Source organism: Balaenoptera acutorostrata, chromosome 18, assembly GCF_949987535.1.
Source record: "Balaenoptera acutorostrata chromosome 18, mBalAcu1.1, whole genome shotgun sequence".
In the NCBI taxonomy this organism is placed as follows: Eukaryota; Metazoa; Chordata; class Mammalia; order Artiodactyla; family Balaenopteridae; genus Balaenoptera; species Balaenoptera acutorostrata.
The window spans coordinates 3,396,979-3,421,029 of NC_080081.1; the positions used below are offsets into that span (position 1 = coordinate 3,396,979).

The 24,051-nt window shown below is 40.8% G+C and overlaps 1 protein-coding gene across 1 annotated transcript in view; it reads right to left on the bottom strand.

Annotated features, from left to right (window-relative positions):
- The window catches only part of MYO16 (myosin XVI), a 545,489-nt gene that overhangs the window by 127,640 nt on the left and 393,798 nt on the right, over positions 1-24,051 (bottom strand). The window contains exons 24-27 of the mRNA XM_057532523.1: positions 9,755-9,830; positions 4,998-5,173; positions 2,207-2,287; positions 1,725-1,930 (exon numbers count right to left, since the gene is read on the bottom strand). Of these exons, the coding sequence (XP_057388506.1) occupies positions 1,725-1,930; positions 2,207-2,287; positions 4,998-5,173; positions 9,755-9,830 (539 nt within the window). The remainder of the gene's footprint in view (positions 1-1,724; positions 1,931-2,206; positions 2,288-4,997; positions 5,174-9,754; positions 9,831-24,051) is intronic.

Consider the following 24,051-nt stretch of genomic DNA (forward strand, 5'->3'; position numbering starts at 1 on the left):
TTAACAAGCCTACGATGGACACTAACGTTGCAGAACCATTATTCTCAGCACGGCTTGGGAAGGGAGTCAGTGCTGCTGAGTGAACTACAGTTTATCAAGGCTGGTGACCCTCTGAGACCATATGATGCCAGCAGATAACAGCACCATACCCCTCCCCATCAGACAAACCAGGGCGTCCTTGGACCCCACTCTCTGTTGATTGTCATTCAGAAGGTCTGGGGTAAATGTGGGAATCTATTACTTTAAACTTGTTTATGGGCAGGTTTTAAACTCATTGATTCGAAGACCACTTGGACTTAAAGGGGTGGGAAGGCTGACTTTTAACACTTAAACTGTAAAGTGTGAGAAATATATACTCATTGACAGACCAAACATTTCTGGAGACTATAAATGGACGTCCACTGAGGGAACAGAAAGAGGCAGATCAGAGCTGTACCCACCAGATACCTCTTAATGTACAATAAGCAGTGATGTGACAGCACCATCCCTACCCAACAAAAGCACAAATTAATTCTTTTATTCAGCACATATTAATTCCTAATGTATGCCTGTGTAATGCCCAACTTTGCAGTTCTTCCCTATAAATAGTAGACAGTGTGTCTATTAGCTCATGAATTAGCATCTTTTACGTTTTTAAACACAATTATCTTGTCTATCTACACTATACACTCTGCAGGTTAAACATATTCACATATTCATTCTCCAGACACTTTATCCTGAAATGTGGTGGATTTTATCTCCTCCCTTCTGAATAGTCTATCAGCTCTTTGAGAATGAATGGCTCCTATGATGTTTATTTTCTTATTTGTGTCTGTGAAATTTACCAAAATACACAATAAACAGATGCTACTTCTATCTTCTGGAAAAACAAATGTGATACAAATTAAACATAGAATTTTAGTCATAGTTTAAATATTATACCCTTTGTTCTGATTATTTCCAACTTGGTGATTTAAGTTTTTTGGTTGATTGCTTTGCTTGAATTTAGCAGCTTCTTCAAACCAGTAGCTCAAATGGAACTTCTGGTCAACAAAATCTTAAAATCTCTTTTTTTTAGGTGAATGGTTTGCCAAACAGATTTCTCCATACTATTTGTACAGTTAGTTTTTAACCATAAATGCTAGATTTTATACTTGTAATATTGATATTATTTTATGTCAATGTTATTTTTAAATTTCATGTTTTTATATAAGATTACCAAATACTTTCTTGTTTCCTTTTTGCCCATCCTCCCTTTTATTGTTTGATTGCCTGAAAACAGATATCCTCATTATTTTCACTGCCTGTATTCTAATAAAATTTTATTTACAAAAAATAGGTAGTGGGCTGGATTTGCCCATGAATGCAGTTTGCCAACACTTGACCTAAAAAAAAATTTGTTCATACATATAAAAGGAGAAAATAATCACATACTTAATTTCTTATATTAAATTATAATTTTTATGTCAATATTATAAGCAACAATTTTATAAATGTTCAAATCCAAGGAAACCTAAATTTAAGGGAACACGAAAATTGTTTCCAAGCTATCGGGTCTGCAGTAAAGTTTAGTAACTTTTTATATAAGCTTTGTCAGTGTATTTCATTGCTTCCCAGAGTATTTTGTCTACTCAGGATAAAAGAATATGAATAATAAAAGGAATGCCAGAAAAGAAAACAGAAGATCCACGTTACAATATTATCAACATGTTCCTGGGAACAGTGGACACAAGAGCAAAACCTACCTTGACAGGAAATCCGAGAAGGAAAGGCGGACAGGGTATCCGTGTCGGATGATCTTCACCATCTCCAGGACCCCAATGTATTGCAGCTGAGCAGACACGTAAAAATTATCAAAAGTATCTGGCAGTCTCGAGTTATTGGGCTTGATGCAATGAATAAAGTGTGGAGTGCACTTCTGAAGTTTTCCAGTGATATCCATCAGAGTTTTCTAAGGAGAGAAGTAAAACACAACTGATTCCCCAAAGAAGTCACCGACTGACAAGGTAAAGCAATTTTTAAATAAAAATCTTTATCTTCAATCCATGATTCTTATTTATTATGCATTCACTTGCTTTGTGTGTGTGTGTGTGTGTGTGTGTGTGTGTGTGCATGCTTACTTTTTTGAAGGTCCTTAAGTGCTGAAAATGGAGGAAAATTCCATGTAAACCCTCTACAGTTGATATAATCAAAATGGAAGTTTTTGAAATCTGAAAACTTCACTAACCCTGAGTTGCGATGCAATGGTGGCCGGACCTCCCCGTTCTAGTCTTTGAAGAAATGTAGAATTTCCTTTCTTTTTTAATAACTGTAATGAAAACAAAAGGAAAGGGTGAGCGGGTTTATTTTACTAAATTCCAGTTTAGAGGGAAATAATTAACCCTCTGATTCATATAAATTCACTTACAGGCAGATGTAGATTTAAAACAGACTATAAAAATCAGTGCCAAATGATTTTCTGTAATGGTACTATGAGCTAGAAAAATGGGCAGCTACATGTAAAATAACCATTTCTTGCCTTTCAAGTCCATGGCTGTCACGAACCTGCATCTACTTTAATTTGAGAATAGACAGATGTTGACTTGCTTGGTGGTACAATAAACTCACCCTGGTATCCTGATTGTATTACTAATTGTGCATGTTTATCATGAAATGTAGCTTACTCTGGGGTAAAAGGATACTATTGATATTTTACATTACAAAGATTTGATGTTTTAACAATCACTGGTTTGTTCCGTAAGTTTAACTATAATCAGTGTCTTACTCATTTTTTCTTTCCCTTCCTTTTCTTTTTCTTTTTTTTTAATGACTAAAAGGCGTTAGTAAATTACTTGCCTATGAAAAATGACAGTAGACTGTTTTCTTCGATAGTAGTTATATATAGCTCTTAAAAGAAAATAATTCATACGTAGCAAAGATTAAATGATAAGGCAGATAAAAGAAGTCAGTGAAAATGAAGCCAGTGGGTGAAGAAAGAAAGGGCAGAAAGTAATTATTTAAATCCCACCAGGGGTTAAAAGAAACCTCAGCCACTAATGTACTATTACATTTAACAAAATCATACAGACTGAGACCAACAGATCTATCTATCCAAAATCATTTATCTTAAAATAAAAGGTCTCGATAGAACAAAACATTTGAGAAACATTCTTGTCAATATGGTGCTATTGCTATCATGGCAATAGCTCATTTCCTTCCGTTGAGATGAACTGTCAAGCTGAAAAGATCAATTGTAACTGACAAGGGAATGGAAAACGAAGCGATTGGTCTAAGATCAACTTGTTTTCTACAAACACAAAGCCGAACGTGATGCTCAGTTGAATGGTGGGTAGATGGCTACCCTGCTGGTCACAGGGATGGGTGTGCAGGGGTGAGGACCCTCGGAGGGAAGAGAGGAATGGAACACTTAAGGAAAAATCATAATAAATAAATCTTCATCCCTTGAAACTGAACACTCAATTTCCCTTTCCGGGTGGAGGAACTGCTGTGAATTATCTCGCTTTTGCAGTCCTTCAGGGAAAAGACTAATGGCATCTATGCCTGGTAATGTTTAATAATTAAGGTTAAAATTTACAGTTTGGAGGTGTGTGGCGATTTCTTGCTCATGATTTCCAGGATGATAGAGAAAGGAAGGGCGAGGAGTTTCAGCGAAACCACCAGGAACAGAGATTGAGCTTACAAGGGGAACACTTTGTCCTTTTTATGTAAAAGATGCCATTTTATATGCAATGAGATTGAATTCCTGAGATGGTCCAGTTCTGGAACAACTATATCAAAGGATCCTTAAATCTAGGGTCTAATGGCTAAACACATACACACGCACTCAGAAGCACGCACACACACACACACACATTTCTAATACGCTATACACATTTCTGCCACTCTTCTATAATACAGTTGATTTTAATTATGCTTTTATTTTTATTGGTAAGTTAAAATGCATTTCAGCAAGCTACAATGACTGAATTTCTAAGATTGATTGTCCTGGACACCTTCCCAACCATATTTCTCATTTTTTAAGAGTTTTTATAAAGGCAAGCAAAACAAACTGGGCTACAACTGGGCACTGAATTCATAAACTTAAAACATTTCAGTTTGAAACAACTCTTCACTGAATTTTTTGTTCTATTTTACAAATCGTCAGAATCTTTAGGTCGTAAGTACAACCACGCTGGTGTGGGACAAATACCCATTAAATGGTACAGATGAAACTATTTGCAGGGCAGCAATAGAGACGCAGACGTAGAGAATGGACGTGTGGACACAGTGGGGGAAGAAGAGGGTGGGACGAATTGGGAGATTAGGATTGACATAAATATACTACCATGTGTAAAACAGATAGCTAGTGGGGACCTGCCGTATAGCACAGGGAGCTCAGCTCGGTGCTCTGTGGTGACCTAGATGGGTGGGATGGTTGGGGAGGGAGGACCGAGAGGGAGGGGATATATGTAGACATACAGCTGATTCACTTCGTTGTACACCAGAAACTAACACAACATGGTAAAGCAACTATACCCCAATAAAAAATTAGTATAATGCTGAAATAAATTAAAAATCTATAAAACACAGTGAAAACACTCTAGGACCTGAAAAATACACTATGTCTATATGAGAAACAATTTATTGTTTAGAGACCTGAAGCCTCTGAAGTGATTAATATCAACAGAATAAGGTAGCTAAGTTTATTCCCTTTAATCCTACTATCCCTGAAGTTACCTCCCATTCATCAAAATTCAGTCACAGAGATGAGATGTAAAAATTATGCTGCACAGACAGCAAATAAAATGACCGATACTCTATTTGCTCTCAAATTCTCACTCTACTGCACTTTCTTATAACTGTCCTCTTTCAGAGGGTTGTACTTTAGGTAAGCAGTCTTTCCTTTAATTTTTTCAATTAAAATATCAGTTTCTTTCCATTAGCATTGAGGATTGTGCTTTTTTTTCTTTAAAAGAAGCAGCAAATATGCTAATAAGCAAACTTCAAAACAACCAGACACGAATCATAAAAACTCCTACCTTACTAAGTTCTAGATAATTCCTGTTTTCTCCAATCATTGAAGAAGCTGTCATTTTCTTACTGAGCCAGGCAGATTTATGTCCTCTGAATTTAAAAGAAGGAGAGGAAGGTACGAGGGCTCCTGTTGGTGACAGTTTCGACTGGAACAAATGATTGATCATGACATTTTCACTAGCTAGGAAATAAATAAATGAATATTGTAAGCGGCATTAAAATCGTAATTCACGCAAGCATTAAGCTTACACGTCATCCGAGCGTTCTAACCACTGAAACATTCTGAGTGGGGAGGGAATTTAGGAGTCTACCTTTCCTTTTGCCTCTTTTTTATTTTCCCCACTACTCATCACGCTGTTGGATGAATTCTGACCTTTTTTGCCCTCGGTCCAGATCCCACGCTCTCCTCTCCCCCACCTGAGCCTCCTAACAGCCAGAACCGGATCGGACCTGCTCAGACCTAAGAGGCCTCAGTGCACTTGACCAAGTCATGAAATGGTTTTGGTCAGCAGCTCTCCATTCCAGGAAAGTGAATGCCAGGGACACACGTCCCCAGGAAGAACCTCTCTCCGAGTGGATGGCAGATATAGGGGAGCCCCTGTCTCATTCGGCTGTCTCAGCTGTTAGGGGAAAAAGGGCCTCTTTTTCTGACCCAGTTAAGCTGGGAAGGTGAAAGCAAGTTGATATATTAGATGTTAGGTTATAAAAATTCTGGTAATTCTGGGTCCATATGTCTTTCTTGACACCTCAGGGAGAAACGGGCTCATGAATGGATGGACACATTTGAATAGCAAAGTGAAAACCATGTCTGTGACAGTTAAGGACCTAGAAGGCATGTTTCTTGTGTTACTTCTATCTGTATGTAGACAGTTTTTAAGCCTTAATTTCCTTTTCTGTGAAATAACCACCTGAGTACCTACTCTGTGGATTCCTGCAAGATTAAAGTGTGATGTAACATGCATAAATCATTCAGGATCAGTTTTAGCCCACCGGACAGTTGGCAACGTTTAGGAGCAAAGTGGTTTAGTTTCCACCATTTCTGCACTCAGATTATTTTGTTTGCCCAGCTAATATATTTATCAGCAGTGCCTTCAGTGAAAAGTCGCTATATGAATAAACAAATAGGGAGCTAGGAGGAGGGTTAGAGAAGGGAGATACAATTATGGATTGCAGAAGGCAAAAAGGAGCTCTGTGGTGTTGGGTGGAAATTATAGGTATCACAATAATATACAGTGATATATCTATCTATATCTATATCTATATATACATACACACATATATATTGAAAATCTATGCCTATATCTTAAATTTTCTAGTTCTGAAAGGGTCTAAAAGCAATGACACCCCAGTAGCAATGAGTTCACCCTGCCCCCATTTCTTAGTGTTTCTTAACACCATTCACCTCTAAAATAAATCAAGTCTTCTTGGATAAGTGGCCAATTCTGGATCTGAGGCAAGGTAGAAGATCCTAGAACATTCTGGAAAGCCAGAATGTAAGAAAGTGCCACAAAAGACATGCGAACCTGTCAAAAGGACATAGGAACTAGCTTGGAGGGGTTCTCACTGGCCAAGTCTTGGGCAATTTTAGTATCAAAATAATGACAAAACTGGGCTTCCACTTCTTAAAATATTAATGTCATGAAGAAAAAGGAAAGCTGAGGGAATGTCCCAGATTAAAGAAGACTGACAAGAAATGGCAAGTAAACTCAGCAAATGGTCCTGAATTGGGGGAAAAATCATTATGAAAGACATTAGTGGGATAACTGGTAAAGTGTTACATAAACTCTGAATTAGATATTGGTATCATATCAATGTTTAATAGTTTGATAATTTACTGAGGTTATCTACGATCATGTCCTTGGTCCTTGGACCAAAGTATTTAGGCACAAAGACACTTTTGGCCATTCTCCAGTGGTTCAGAGAGGGTGCGTACTCACACACGCACGCACACACGGAGATGGAAGGAAGGAGAGAGGAAGAGAGAAAAGGAGAAAGGAAATGAAAAAAGTCAATCTGGGAAAAGAGCATACGGGAGTTCCTTGTACTAACTTTGTGACTTTAAGTTTGAAATCATTTCAAAGCAAACAGTGAAACAATAAACATATAATACCATGGCCTAGTTAACTTAAACATATTACTTATATTTCTAGCTAGTCTGTGGATGGATGGGACCACAGATAGATAGTGCAACTTGGTACTCCCATAACTGGGGAAAAAGGCTTTACTACATCTGTAAACACCAGACATAACTATGAACCAAAACATGTAACTGACCTGTTTCTGTCCTTTCTCTGGATCACACACCCAGGCTGCATGAAGGTAAAGTAGGACTAGCATCACCCTACGATGGAGATGCCGTCGTGCCTAAACCCTAACAGTAGAGCCCAGCCCGTAAGCTGAGCCAGTGGGAGACGAGAGAAATTCGGCCATCGTGTGGCCACCTAGAGCCTGAGAAGGAAGTCCCTAAAGGAGAGACAGCTTTGGCCTCCCTTCCCTACTTCTAGGAGTCACTTGCTGCAGGCATTTTTCTTCATGTCACCCTGTATACACGTTGCAATGGGAAGCATCCCTCTCTGGGCTCTATACACAATGCACTGGGTGCCTTTCTGCCCGTAAAACGGGCTGAGCTGACTGAGGTGCCCACAGTCTATAGGCAGGTATGCAGAAATGCCACCAGCATCATTGACAATAAATAGTAAATTTTCCTCTACTTATAAGTAGACTTAAGAGTCTGGACTTTAACTCTACCTGCTTCTTTCTGAGTCAAGTGGACTTGATTTCTCATCTTGGGCACCAACGAGGGCACTGTCTGTGTGAGCCGTGCCACCCAGCTCCCTGTCTGCACTGGGCAGGGGTGTCACAGACACAGCTGGATTTGTAGGGACCCTGCCTCCTTCCTCACCTGGGAGCTTTTGGATAATATGAGAATTGAATCAGCTGCTGTAAGCAGAGTACTTAGCAAGGTGCCTGGAAACAGGAATTATTACTATTATCTATAAATTACACTTGCTTTTAATAACTATTTGCAGTGTCAAAACATTCCATAGATTCATAAAATACTATCACAACCAGGCATCTTTGCTTGTGTGATAGAACGGGTGAGCAACTGTGGCCTGTGGGCCAAATCCAGCCCATTGCCTGTTTTTGTAAATAAAGTTTTATTGAAATACAGCCACATCCACCTGTATTGTCTACGGTTGCTTCTTCATTATCATAGCAGAGTTGAGTAGTTGCAACAGTGAACTTACGGCTCGCAAAGCCTGAAATATTTATTCTCTAGCTCTCAGCAGAAAACACTTGGCACCTCTTACATGAACATATAAGGGCACATTGTAAATTTTGTCCTCTTGTTCAGATGTATGTATAGTCTAAAATATTTAGAATAAAATAAGATTCGCCTGTTTTCTCTTGGCACTTGTTAGCAAGCATACACAAAAGAATGACTTTGAGATATAGGGACTCTGTTAAGATAAGCAGAATTGCAATATCAGAAGCCATCATGTTTTCTTTCTAAATACATATTCCGTCACCATGAAATACAAAAAAAAAGGAGGCCTAGTGCCAACTTTGAAAACATGCTGTATATTAGTTCTTCATAAAATACATGGATTTTATATATGTTATAAAATTTTAAGTATGTTATGAATGAAAGTCCAAATATTTGAAAACTAGAAGGAAGATACTTCCAGTGATAATCAAGAAGATCAGTTATCTCACGTCTTTCTTTTTACACAGTATTATTCCAAGTCCATGTTTTTATCATTAGTCTCAGCCTTTAAGAGAACTCAATAACCATACATTCTGAGAGGCAAGCAGAATCCTTCCCCATGAAAAGCAATATATTGCAACTCTACTATTTGATTTAAGGTAAATATATTCCTCCAGCTGGAAGTGATATGGATGTCTTATTTCCAGCTCAAAGGCATCCAACTATTTCATGAAAGGCTATGATATGCTTCTTTTCCCAGGAATGATAAATGGCTCCATCTCATTTAGAGCAACTTAAAGCACAAAGATGATACATTTTAATTCGTTGAAGAGGTTATTAAGAAAATGTGAATCACTGCAGAACTGCTATTAAGAAAACAATTACTAGAGGAGATAGAACTATACATATATGTACATTTATAGATCTATATGTAAATATAGAGATATATATAATTATACCACATATAAACCCAGTACATCATTTTACGTATAGTATAGAATTATAGATATATGTATAGAGATATGTATATAAAGTACTAAGGTTCACTAAGTAGATGTCACCTATAAATTTATATGGATATATACATATATGCATGTGTGTATGTATATATCAATTCGTACCCTCATTTTACTTTGTAAGCATTAGTTTTTTATAGCTGAAAGTACACAAGAATAAAATACCACCCTTAGATGTGCTCCAGAGTCATCTTAAGTAATGAAACTCACCCTGCTGTAGCCTAAATAACTGTGGAAGCCATATGCATCATCTCCATCAGTCTTCACACAAGAGCTTCTTTATATTCACACGCCAAACTGGTAAAGGTGTTTTATATTTCTATCTGCTAAAAGCTTAGTTAAATTATGGTTTCTACTAGACTCCAAATTAAGTTGTAACCAGTGTGTAGCATGGCAAGATCCATTCCTTATTATTCTGGGCATTAGAACACAAAAGATAGTCCAATTATCCTTAGCTGGTGGCATATTTTACAGGACCATGTTCAGAGACAGAGACATAAAGAACGTGTGGCATTTTAACCGTACGGGGAAAACTTACTTTTCATTACAAATAGAAGATTCTGTGAAAGGGAGTCTTTATTTTTTTCAATTGCTCCAACAACTTCATACGTTACCTATGATAAAAGAAAGTGGCATAATTACTAATGGTTAAACATGACCACGAAAGTAATTTCCTTTAAAGAATAACTTGACTCAGCGGCAGTTTTAAATTATTCATAAGAGCAGTGTCTTCAGGTCTTAGAGTTCTCGCTACAGGCAAGTTCAAAGCTCCCTTTCCCAGGCTCTCCTGCTGCACGTGGAGCCAGGGGTGCCGCCTCTGCTCTGATTGACAGAGCCCTCCTCCAATCGCGAGTTTAGGAGAAAGGGGTGCTGACTCCCAGCCACCATAGCCTGTTTATTCTGCAAAACCCTCACCTGCTCAGAAAACTCTCTAAACCAAGTAGGAAGACTTCACGACACCTTGGGAGGGAAGGAAATGAGGCGTCAGTTTGAGAAATGGAGTGCTGTCTTTATTTAAAAACTTAAAATAGAGCTACCATATGATCCTGCAATGCCACTCCTGGGCATATATCCAGAGAAAACTCTAATTCCAAAAGATACGTGCAATGTTCACGGCAGCACTATTTACAAGAGCCAAGATATGGAAGCAACCTGAATGTCCACTGGCAGATGAATGGATAAAAACGATGTGGTATATATATACAGTGGAATACTACTCAGCCATAAAAACGAATTAAATAACGCCATTTGCAGCAACATGGATGGACCTAGAGATTCTCATATTGAGTGAAGTAAGTCAGAGAAAGACAAATATTATATGATGTCACTTATATGTGGAATCTAAAAAAATGATAGCAAATGAACTTATTTACAAAAGAAATAGACTCACAGATGTAGAAAACAAACTTATGGTGACCAAAGTGGATAGCAGCGGGGGTGGTGGGGTGGGGAAAGAGATAAATCAGCAGTTTGGGATTAACAGATACGCACACTACTATATAGAAAATACTAAACAACAAGGACCTACTGTAGAGCACAGAAAACTATACTCAATATCTTGTAATAACCTATAATGGAAAAGAATCTGAAAAAGAATAGATATTGAACAGATACGTACATATATATGTAGGTATGTGTAACTGAATCACTTTGCTGTACACTTGAAACTAATACAACACTGTAAATTAACTATACTTCAGTAAAAAAAAAAGCGTTCCTTTGGATCATTTAAGCAGTGAATAAAATCTGAAGCCCTTAAAACAAAGAAAACTCAGGAAACAATTAATTCTGGATTATTCAAAGAACAGGTTTTTTTTTCCTGTCACAGTTTACTTACGAACATATTTAAATGACTTTATTGTCTGGTTTTGCTGGTATTCCCATCTGGCCTGGGAGACGTGATTTTTGAAGAGAGACGTGGTTTTATTGTCTCTCTCAGCCTCAGCCAAGTGTGAGTTCCCAAGTGTGGTCCTGAGGGTCAGATCAGCCACGAGGCCCATCAGGTTCAACAGCTGCTGCTGCTTCACCACGGTTGGGTGTCACAGGCTGTCCTTTACCCCAGGTAGACCAGGACTGACCCCAAGGAGGGCATCTGGTCAATGATGTCTCTCCGTTCTGCATCACCATGAGGGAGTGTGGGTGGTTAGACAAGTGAAGGTGATAATCACCCGACTCCTTTGGGAATTTTAACTGGATGGCCCAGAGAAGATTGTCTCATTGGCAGCAAGATGGAACTAGACAGAAAGAATCCATGAGAAAGAGGTGAGTGGCCAGTGAGAGGAAGCTAGAAAAAGGCCAGATGACCCCCAGTGAGTCTTGGTTCCTACCGGGTTTTCAAGTTCCAATGCCTAACTGTGTCATCCTTACAATAAAGCCTTGCTGAGATTTTATTCTTTGCTGTCACAAGAGCCTAATGGCACAGAAATCCCAAGATACCCTCCAGATTCCCAGATTTTCCAACATGAATTTGGATCAGAAGACTGCTTGAGCTAAGAGGCAAACAACTAAACAACTTTAAGATACTTCTCAATCATTATCTAATTATCTAGTTTGCCCCTAGGCCAGAACATGGCTTACCAATATGAAAATGTAACCTATATGTCATGTTACATATTACACATTGTTGAATATAAACAATTTTTACATCATCTAGAGCAGTGGTTCTCAACCAGGGATGATGGTGACACTTTCAGTGCCTGGAGTCTTTTGCGTTTGTCACAACTGAAGCGTTGGAAGGACAGGGGTGCTACAAGCATCCTACAGTGCCCTGGACAGCCCCACAGTGAAGAAGTATCTGGCTCCCAGTGACCATCGGATTGGGGTTGAGAAACCTTAACCTGGAGTTTGGCTTCTGCATGCCTTCCTGTATTAGACACAGCAGTGCCCAGAGAGAGACCACGGACACCCAGCTAAGCTGCTCTGCATCTATATGGACTTTGGCAGGTTATTTAATGTCCCAGAGCTGATCCTACAGTGTAGGGTCCTCCTCTGTATGGTTCCAATCTATAATTGTAGCCTCTTCTTTTCACGGGTATCTGATGATTCTGAAGTAAACACACACACACACACACACACACACACACAATTGGACTACTTGATTTTTTCTAAACACATTCCTTGCCTGCCTTTGCTCCTGTTATGCCTTGCTTTGTGATGGGCCTTCCTCCTGTACCTTGAGGGAGTGACTATGGATTGCTCAGCTCTGTCTCTGCAGCAACAAGCAAAATGCTTTGTCCACTGGGCAGATTCATTTAATATTTGGTGAAATGAACAAAAAGGTTTTGTTATATTGTGACCACATATAGCATAACATCGTGCTGCCCCTTTTTATTTAAGATTATGTTGATGAGTCTTTCATTATCACAAGATCATGTGCTCTGGGAAGTCCTCATGAATGGCATCCTGGTTGTACTTGGATAGTTAGACAAAAAGCTAAAGGTCTCCCATTAAAACTAAAGTTCAGAACTTCCCAGTTGGAGACACCAGCTGGAGAAGTTACGTGGAAAAGATACTTCACAAAATCCATACAAGTGCAAACACTCAAGAAGGGCAGTTTGATGCTTGTAGGAAGCATGGAGTTGGGCAAAAGTTTTTACTTCATGTAAAATTAATGAGTCTTGAAGCAGGTGAGCTTAATTATTTTGTGACAATGGGAAAACTGCTTTAACTCTTTGAGTCTTTCTTTATGTGTTAAATTAATATTCTGCAAAGGCATTCCAAGTTTAAGAGCTTCTGAGCCTATTCCTAAGACATGGATGATTACAGTATTGATGGGATTTGAGTTGACAGCTCAACAAAAGTATTAGACATTGCCCCCCAAGATAGCTTATTTTATAATAATTAATGCAATAATGCTAACGACTATGTGTTACATAAACTTGGCATTAGTGGAATGCTAACACATGGTTCCATATCATGTTTTTTTTTCCTGGTCCCAAATCTGGAATCGAGTATTTCCTCAAGGAGCCCTTTCATATTTTATAGGAAAATTGAAATTAGAGACCTAGAGGTGCACAATAGCATAGTATTATCGAGCTAGTCAGTGTTTCTAGGACTTTTCAGGGGACGAGCTGACAAATAGATGCACACAACACACATATGTGTGCACACACATCTGAGATGGGTTTATTTTTTCATTTTAAGGATAAAATACAATCTGTTTCCAGACTTGGTCTTTTAACCATGATGATTTCCTCAATCCAATAAAGTTTGGTATTGGCCTTGTCAAAGGCAACTAGAAAATCTAAATAAATGATATCCACTCATGCCCGTTTATTATGTCCACAGATAACCTGCTCCCATCACCTTTAAATACTTCTTAAACTTTTAATTTTGAGATAATTGTAGATTCACAGTTGTAAGAAATAACACCGATAGAGCTGGCGGACCCTTTACCCCATTCCCGCCAATGATAACATCGGACAAAACCATCACCAGTAGGATATTGACATCAGTGCAGGGAAGACTCAGGACTCTATTTCATATGTGGTGAATTGAGGTCATTTGTGTTTTGTGAGGAACTGGTCCAGTTCATCTAAGTCGTCAAATTTATATGTGACGGTTGTTTGTAGTATTTATTCCCTTTTGATCTTTTTGTTGACTGCAGGATCTGTATTCATATTTCCAGTTTTATTCCTGATATTAGCAATTTGTGTCTTTTCTCTTTTTTCTTTGTCTTTCCTTACTAGAGGTTTGTCATTTTTATGGTTATTTTAAGAGAACCAACTCTTTGTTTCATTGATTTTCTTTATTTTTAAAAAAATTCCATGCATTTTGCTCTCGGTTTGCTCTTGGATTGCCTTTCGTTTGCTTGTTCTGGGTTTATTTTACTTTCCTTCTTCTAGGTTGTTGAGGTGGAAGCTTAGATTACTGACTTGAGACTTTCCTCTTTTCTAATATATGTATGTAGTGCTATAAATTTTCCTCTTGGCACTGTTTTAGGTCTGTCTCAAAAGTTTGACATGTTGTATTTTCATTTTCATTCAGTTCAACATATTTTTGGATTCCCTTGAAACTTCATTTTTGATCTATGGATTACTTAGAAGGGCATTTTTTAGTTTCCAGGTATTTGGAGATTTTCCTGTTATTTTTCTCTTCTTGATTTTTAGTTTGAGGAGTCCATTGTGATAGGAAAGCCCCAGTCTGTATAATTTCAATCCTTCGGAATTTTAGGTTTGGTTTATGGCCCAGAATATAGTCTTTCTTGAAGCATGGACTTGAAAAGAATGAGTATTCTGCTTCTCTTGGTTTACACATCTATAAATGAGCAGATCCCGTTGGTTGATGGTGTTGAGTTCTTCTACATCCTTTCTGATTTCCCACAAAGCTGTTCTATCAATTGAGAAGAGGATGTTGAAGTTTCCCACTTAACCTTCTGGTTAGCTGACCTCCTCTGAGAGCACTCAGCAGGGGAAGAGAGGCACAGCCTCATTACTGTCAAGTGGAGAATTCGGGGTCCCCACTCAACCTCATCTGACACAAAAGAAGAGGGGATTCTCATTGCCGCTGGGTGAGCAGGAGTTCAGGGTCTCCACTGGGTCTCCAGGCAACTTCCCTGGCTGCAGGGTGTGCAGGTGGAAGGGGTCGACCTGCCTCTCTACTGCTTCCTAAGTGGGCGCGGGGAGAGGGGACCTGCGGCGGGTTACCTCTGGGCAGTGGCGAGAGCCCTGACCTCCCCCCACTCCTCTGACATCACCCCCTCCCCCCAGCAAGGAGGTGGTGGCACAAGACAAATGCAGAAACTTCGCACAATGCTGAAATCTGAACTGTGACTAAGCATTTCAAAACTGCACATTCTAAAAAGGCGCACTGTCATTTTAATAAAGGTAACTAAAAGGTTTTGGGTTTTATTTTCACTTAAAAAATTATAGCAAACGAGCAGGCCACAGTTAAAAAAATATATAATCTGGGTGATGATAAGCACACATTTTCTTTTAGTCCTAAGTTAACACGAGAACTAAAAGTTAATTTTCAGAAGAAGACGTGAATAGAAAACCAAAAATCTAACTCCATGATCGCTCGTGTCGAATCCTTGGTAGATCCTCACTTTCCACAGAAAGATGTCCACCTCACTGAATACAATCCTTTGACATATGGCCTATTTCCAGGTGCTCCCCTTTCTTTTTAGAAAAGTCCTTTCCAGCTCCACCAGCTGCCAAAGCCGAGTCTACTTCTCAAGGCCCACGTCTAGGTAGGAGGCAGCAAGCTGTACTGGAAAGAGGACCAGCCTTGCATGGCAGCTGCCTTTTGGGCTCCAGCTTCAACCAGGCCTGGTGCCTGGTAGGTAAGGACATCAAGGTACTGAGCCTTCCTGATTTCTCGTCTCCAGAACATGGATGGTCATGTCAACCTCTCTCTCTCTCTCTGGGTGATTTTGAAGATGCATGAAAAAGTATGTTAGTCCTAGTTTTGCATAGTACCTATCGTTTTCTAATCAGCAACCCCCATATCTGCTCTAACGCTCACCTGTACCTTCCCCTCAGCCCTGTTCCAGAATATTTTTACATTATCGCCCCGAGAAGGACTCACGGAGTCATCTACGCCATCTAACTATGAGGTTGCTACGTGAGCTGCCATCCGAAAAGGAGGCGCTCATCCTGTAGCTGTAATGCCATCAGTCAAAATTCATTGATTACTTTACAAAGAAATTGCTTCCGAATAAAGCCCATCTCCCTGGAAGAGTAAAAGCACATTACACTCGCCAGCCACCTAGCCTCAGCCTCCGGACCTCACTGGGACCACTGACCTGAAGAGGCACTAAGGTTGCATAGAAGCCATGGGTGCTGCAACACTGAGTGGGAAAAGGCCACCCCATTGGGCTCCTGGTGAGTCAAAGGGCAGTGAGCCTCAGAGCCTAGTTAAATGGACAGAGGAATCTGTATGAATGGGAAAACAGCAAGGAGAAAAACTCAATGTACCCTAGGAATCACCCTAGCTCTGTGAGTCTGTGATGCCAGGGTGACAGATAAGGCCTGTCCTGTCTCAGCTGTGCCACTCAGGAGGGACGTAGCGGGCACTGCTGGAACGGCAGGAGCAGGTTTCAGGCATGGGCCTTTCTAGGTCACTCAGGACAGCTTCTCTGCTCTCAGCCCCACCCCTCCTTTTCCTGCTGGTTTACTGTTTGGGGGATGAAAGGAGAGAAAAACCTGAAAGTCACAAAAGATAGAGGCCAGGATAAATGCTCTTTTTCCCCCCTCTGTCTTAACATAACTGAAACTCAGGCTTGTTTTTTTTTTCCTCTTAAGGATTCATGCTATAAGTGACAGCATCCCTCATGCATGTAACAGAGAAATTTATATGCATACAGGCCCATACAAATCTTAAAGGAAATTGTCATGTAGTCAAAGATTTCCTTTGGAATGATTCCATTCAATAAAATGGCTCCAAAGGGAATTTAGCATTTTCCTCACGTTTCAGCAGTTAGCACGCTCTTCTACATGCTGTGGTGAGGATGCCGAGAGAGAAGCGTGTAGGCTGGGAGCCGCGGCCATGCGCTCCTCTTCTGGATGTACTCGCTGTAACACTCGGGCGCTGCAATGCGTACAATTAAAAGGAAAATTATGTTCGCCGTATATAAAAACGGGGGTTATAAAACTTCCGCCATGGGTGTGAATCACAATCCGTCAAGATACTTAGTCTCCTGGGTCCACAAAGAAAAGTCACAAAAGGCCAAACCACATGCATTGTCTTCCCAACTGGAGGCTGTCAAGCTCAGCTTTGGCTCATCTCCAAGGAAACTGAAGGGCAAGGGTGAGTGAGCTCCGGGGAAATGGCTCCGTCCACCATCCCTGATTTTACTTCCCTGAATTACAGCGAGAGAAGCTGGCTTACTCCACCTGGATAAGGAAAGCACGGGGTCTGCCAGAGCTGGGGCCTAACATCCTAACGTCTGTGGTCTCAGCCCCGCTCCAGGCGCTGGCGCACAGGAGGAGGGCCACGCGAGGTCAAGGAAGGTGTGACAGTCTGCCGTCGGCTCCCCTTCCCGTAGGACTGTCTCCTCCCTTCCCATCTCCAGCCGCAGAGCAGGCAGCTGCTTCCCACGTCTCTGGGTGACCTCATCGTCTCCCATCTGTCTCCACTTTTCCTGTGGAACCTATTGCCTGTACTCCTTTTCTTCTGCTTGAAAATTTGGAGCAGTTTCTTTTTCAGGCTAGACCCCGGCTCACCTCCACCAGCCCCAATTTCTCGCTCTGTCTATTCCTGTCTTGGTGCTGACAGCTCAGCTGCTTCTACCTGCTCTGCAGCTCAAAGGGACAAGGAGAGATACCGTGTTCATCACTGTTCAGGACACCTAACGAGAGATAATGAAGCTCTTGAAGGTATGACGGAAAGCCAAGAGAGCAAGGCAGGCCTAGAAGGGCGGATGGATGGATGCAGACAGAGCGATAAAAACTACTCATTCTGAGAAGGCTGAGGGTGCAAGGAGATAGCATTGCAGCCCGTGAAATGAACCACATGCGGCGAGCGGAGGGGGTCTCAGCGTACCTGCAGAGAGGCCTCGCAGGTTAGAGAAAAAGAAATGGAAACAAATAGAGCATGGCACTGTAGGCTAGAAACGTAAATGTCACAACCAATTCTCCATTCAGGCCAGAATCAGGAAGCCAACAGGAAACCACCTGAGTGGGAAAACAAGGGTGGAGAATTCTTAGGAGAGCCTTGTGGCATCACTTAGGGATTCACTACCTAGACTTCCTGCGTCTTCTTTGTCCTTCCTTCTCCTACTGGGCTGAGACCTTACCCATTGTAACATATGAAACGCTGCATTAGAATGAGAGCCTTTTCCAGAGTGGACACTCTACCTTGCAAGGCAAAATGTAAAGGACTAACTGAATTGCTAATTATATTACCACCTAATTAATGTAGTTCCGATGTGGACATCTGTATTTCCATGTGGTTAAGTGCTAAAAGTTCAACTTCCTCTAATGAAGCTACCCTCAGTGATAACTGAGGCATTTCAGGACATCCCAGACTACAGCACGGACGGCTTACATGTGCTTCTGGCGGCACTGATATTTCCTTTATATATGTGTGTGTGTGTGTACATATTTCTCTAAGTACGGTATTTGACTTGGGCATCTCTGTCTATCTATGGATCTATGGATCTATTGCTCTCACACCAATTTGAGTGCACAGCAGTAATTGCTTTATACAGCAGGCAAATAGGGCCATAAATACTTTTACACAGTTTCTTCCCCCAGCCCCTAAACTAAGAGGGAGGAGACTTCATGGAACGCCCTCATACACTTGGACGATGTCCCAGCACTTAGGGGGACACTGGGAACGGGTGATCGACCCCCACTAAGTAGCACAAAGTCAGAAATGGGCAGGAGGATGGGGTGCGTGTGAGGGAAGGGACAGCCCTGCTGGAGGAGGAGGGGCCGCTGTGTGTCAGCTCCAGAAAGTGGAGAGCAGGACATACTACGCTTTTTGATGAACTACAAAGGGTGTGATGAAGTTTCCTCATCTGGTCCACAATCCCAAGTTGGGTTACATCCTGCCCAAGAGGCTATATGTGAGGCTGAGAGGAGTGGGGTCCGGTGGAGAGCGTCTGTGGGTGAACATCAGAAACCAGGGCCCCAGGGGAGCAGCCAGCTGGTGGGGAGGGGAGAAAAGCATCACCAAGGGCACGGGAAGGGCCTCAAAGCCCCCCCAGAGGAGCGTCTCAGGGACACATGGAAGCACCCAAGCCAGCATCAGCCCTAAACATCGAAAGGAGTCGTGTGCGTGAAGCCACATTGGGACGAAATGAGAGGACCCAGCACAAGAATAAACAGAAAACAGGATGCTGCTCCAGGCCACGGTCCCGTGTCTGCTGTGTGGCTGGGGCTTGACGGGACTAAACTGTCAGCTAAAGTTTGTGGTTCTGATCGCTATACAGGACCAGAAATTCCTCGTCGCTGAGTTGAGTCCGTGAGCACCAACGAAAGCAAATAAAGGACTCTCTATTACTTAGGAGAGACCAGAAATATCGCTGGAGCTGCCTGGGTTTTTTTTCTGGTTAAAAGGAAGGGCTGTCCCAGCTGAATATATTTTAAAAAGTGGTGTGAACCCAAAATAAAAATCGAATCCTGATTACATCTCCCGAGTTGTGCATATTCAACTACCAGGTACACGAAGAACAAGAGTGTTAAAACAGTCTGGAAGATCTGATTTTTAAAAGAGAAATCAGAGTTTATTCTTCTACCAAAGGAGGTAAACTGGGAGGTAAAAATATGGAAAAGAAAGCAGGCATCACCGCCACTGTTTAGGACTATTATTAACAAGTTGAATCAGAATAATCACATTTAATTCTGGACAGTGTCACCAGGGAAACAAGAGGATAAATGAAATAAAAGGAGTTCATATGCCTTTAAGTAAAGATATTCATTCATCCCTTTACTCATAATTCGCATTTCTTCCATTAGTTAGTGTTAGGAGACGGTTGAAGGGACCCAAGAGGGGGAGGTGGTGTGACCTCGGGCGCTGGAATACAAATGAGGGATATTTGGATTCTAAGGGTAAGTGGGGAGAGAGTAGCTTGTATTTGGTAATTAACTGGGTTTCTGATTTTACCATGAGTTGAAAAGTGGGACAAACATGGCAAATCAGTTTTATTTACTTTTTTGAAGTCAGTTGAGAGAGTGTTGGGGAATTTAGTTTAGTTAGCCACTGGATCTGTTAACGTGAAGATGCCACTCAAGCAGAGATACTAAAAGTAGACCTGTAGGTGTGAAGCCCACAGAGAAACAGACTGGAGAGACGTGGGGGCCATGTCATCTACGAAACTGAATCATGAGAGCATATAAACTCCTAGAAAGAGACATAAAATACTCTCCTGGGAATCATCAATATTTACAGAATGGAAGTAAATTCACTCATCAGTCAAATTCATAACCCCCTTCTCCACCATGTTATTTACATGATGCAAAATATAATCCCTAGGAAAGAGGTGGGATTAACAGCTGATAAAAATGGGCAACTTTTGAGATAGACTCTTGAGTTCACTATAGCACATCAGAATGTGTGTAAAGATTGGATTTTAGCAAAAGAAATAAGATCGTTTTCAGTAAATATAAATGGGTCTGATAATTTTTCATGCCTGGTTTCAGCTTTCTATCTGAGGTCTGCTGAAAAATGTCTGGATTTCATGCATAGTGGTAAATTGATCTCTCTCTTGCATCAATATTTATAAGCAGAGGCTTCTATTTTTTACTTTTCCATTAAGCGATTCCATCTAATAGTTTTGCTTGCTCTCATTCTGATTCACTTTAAGTCGATAAATACTCATCAACAGAGAAAGTTATTAGAAGCACATAGTATTACTGTTAAGAGTCCTTATCTAGATATCTAGATTCTGGTTATGGGCATTGAATTAAAATTACCAAAACTGAAATTTATGAACACACTTCATTGGTTCCTTTTAAGGAGAAAAAATACCAATCAACTAACAATAAGATATCAATATTCTAGGAAATCTAAAGTTCCCTATTTATAAATGCCTGTCAGCCCATGAAGATAAAAGAACCAGTTAAATCTTTGAAAAAAACGGGAAGATTCCCTAAATAAGAGCCTGTATTTTCTCTTCCTAATGAAACTCTGGATAAGGAGACATTTATCAAGTCTACAAAAATGTAAGCCAAAGGTGAAATTGATAGAAGAAATGGAGCACGAGAAGCCTGGGGGAGTTAATTTTTGTTTTTCTAAAAGTTTGCCCAAGAGGTGAACAAATACAGATGTAAATTAAGCTCTCTTTGTGTGGGTCAAAATATCTTTGTCAAATAACCTTTAATAGTATCAGTTTGGCTTGGACCAGACAGGTTTCATTGTTATGTCTGGGGATTCTGCCTGGAGAAACTTCCTTATTGATGAGCTCATCTCCTTTTCCCGTTGATTTAAAGGTTCACTTTCAGAGTCTTCTTGGGAACACTGTGTCCCCACCAATCTCTGGAGGTGAAGGCCAGGAGACAAGCTACAGAAGGTGTTCCTGACACAGGTGACACAGGGAAATTGAAGGGACCAAGGTTTCACCCACATACATGTTATGTAAATACGTCTGAGGGCAAAGAGGTCGGCTTTCATCCCTCTGTCACCTAGAATGTACTGCAGCCTCAATGAGATAGAGATCTCTGCTTCTCAGACGTCTGGGCAACACCATAAATCTCAACCGACATATTTCAAACTTAATTTATTCCACAATAGGGGTAGATCCTTTTTCAAGGAGAAGGGAAAAAAAGTTCAGGTATTTTATAGACTGGCCACAAATCAGTCTTTTCCCCACATCACTCCTATCAGCAATGTTTTAGTAATTGGGTTCCCGGAAAGGCTTGTGGAAATCAGTGACATGATGATAACGATTAGGGTCTACAGTCTGGGATTAGGACTTTATCCACCTCACCAGGATGTGATTTAGGAGGATGGAAAAGGAACCTTGATGAATACAAGCAAACCCCACCCACATAAAGACGCACCCACGAGCACATTATATAACGCGCTGTACGTTTTCCTTCTGTTGTAAATTACATCTTGGATTATGTATGTAAATTGCAGAGAGCGCTTCAATTTTCTTAAGGAAAATGATATTGAGAGGACCTTTAAAAATCTGCAGTAAAATTTCACACACCTGTATGCTTGATTAAAATATTAGTCATAAAGCTAAATGGTAAAGAATATAATTTTTTACAAAAATTCTCTTTAATCAAGGTAGCGTTACCCATCACAAAAACCACCTGTATAGTCAGTGAAAAACAGAATGTCACATTAACATAAGGTGAAACATTTATCTAAATATTTTTTCTTTTAATATTATAGTTTCCATAGATAGAGACAATCTCAATTTCCTGCACTTACCTTCCACTGAAGTCTTTCAAGTGTGATAGGAAGTACAAGAAAATATCATACTATAACTTTGGTGGTTACATATTCCTTATCATCTGCTAAAGCGATATTAATAACATCATGATAAATAAAAATAAATATTCTAACACATTTATAAAACATTTATTTATGCAACGTGAGCACATTTATAAGATACAAGAATTAACAAATATCTTTCTTAACTAATCAAGGACATTTACCAATGATTCAATTTGAGAAAGTCAGTTGGGCCTCCAATATTCTCAGTACAGCCAGTTGATTAGGTAATTCCCGAAATATTTTCAGGACTTCGATACTTGTGATTGATGAGTTTAAAATTTTGCCAAATATGGTGGTATTCCTGTGTGGAAAGACCTTCAGCAGTTGTTGGGGAAATAGGACTTGCATCTTTGACACAACGTCTCAAAACAGTTGTACCTGCATTGATTGCTTGCCCACCACTTGCCCTTCAGAACAAGTTTACGAGGTTCATAAGTATATTCCCCTTAGTTACAAACTCCACGGGTCAGTGTACCCCTCAAAGTCACGGCAATGGAGCCCCAAGTGCCCCAGTACGTCTTCTCTGTTACACAACACAGATTTCATGACTCAGATAATAAACACTAAGATTTCAGCACATACCATGGTGGAGAGAGAAAGACATGGGGGTGGCGGGGTGAGAAAGCTGAGACACCGTATTGTGACCTACTGGTCTGTAGTGGGTTGACTGGTGTACCCCCAAAACTCATGCCCACCCAGAACCACAGAATGTGCCCTTTTATGGAAATAAGACCTTTGTGGAGGTAATTAGTTAAGATGAGGTCCTACTGGATGGGAGGGGACCCCAAATCCAATGACTGGTGTCCTTAAAGAAGAGAAAGGGACACAAAGACACACGCAGAGAGAAAACCTCGTGAAGATAGAGGCGGAGACCTGGGTGCTCTGTCTACAAACCAAGGAACACCAACTGCTGGCAAGCCCAGAAGCTGGAAGAGAGGCTTCGAACAGATTTCTCTCGGAGCCTGCAGAGGGACCCAACCTGCGGACACTTGATTTTAGACTCTGGCCGCCAGAACTGTGAGAGGGGATACGTTTCTACGGTTTTAAGCCATGCTGGATGGGGGACTTCGTAATGGTGCCCCCAGGAGACTCACACATAACTGTATAATATTTGGTGAACCACTAAACTCCACCAAGGCTTACTTCACTGGAAAACTGACACAGTAACATTTACAAAGAAGGTTGTGGTGAAAATGTTTCCCAGGCACTCTGCAAATTGAACACTGCTAGGTAAGTATCAGGTGTGCTTATTGATGAGGGAAGAGACAGAGCAGGGAAATTTGGATCAGGCCAAGAACTTGGCCTTGGGAGATGGGTATGATTTGGAAAGAAAGAGGAAAGGGGCATTACAGGTGAGGAAACCATGTGAGCAAAAACAGAGATGGAGAAATGCAGGAGTCATTTTCAAATGTATCAAATGTGTTAAAAGAAAACAAAAACTACAACGCTACTAGTTAAAACTCCTCACTGCTTTTCTAATCTGTAAACATTGACCCAATGAACACGTGCGTTAGTTTCCTGGGGCTGCTGTAACCAGCAACCACTCTGGAATCTGGCATCCCTGCCCTCCTTCCGTGCTTCTTCAAGCTTCTGGTGGCTCCCGGCCTTCCTCGGCCTGTGGCAGCATCACTCTGGTCTCCACTTGCTTTTCTCTCTCAAATCTCCCTCGGCCTCCCTCTTACAAGGATACTTGTCACTGGGCTTAGAGCTCAACAGATAATCCAGGAGGACCTTCTTGTCTCAAGATCCTTGACTTAATTACACATGCAAAGAGCCTTTTCCCAAATAAGATCCCAGTCATAGGTTCTAGGCACAAGCACGAGGACCTGTCTTTTGTGTGGGGCAGCACCATTCCATCCACTACGATACTTACAGGTGTGGAAACAGAAGGAGGCTAAAACACAGGCACGCCACCTTAGGTAAGAGCAACACCCCAGCATGATT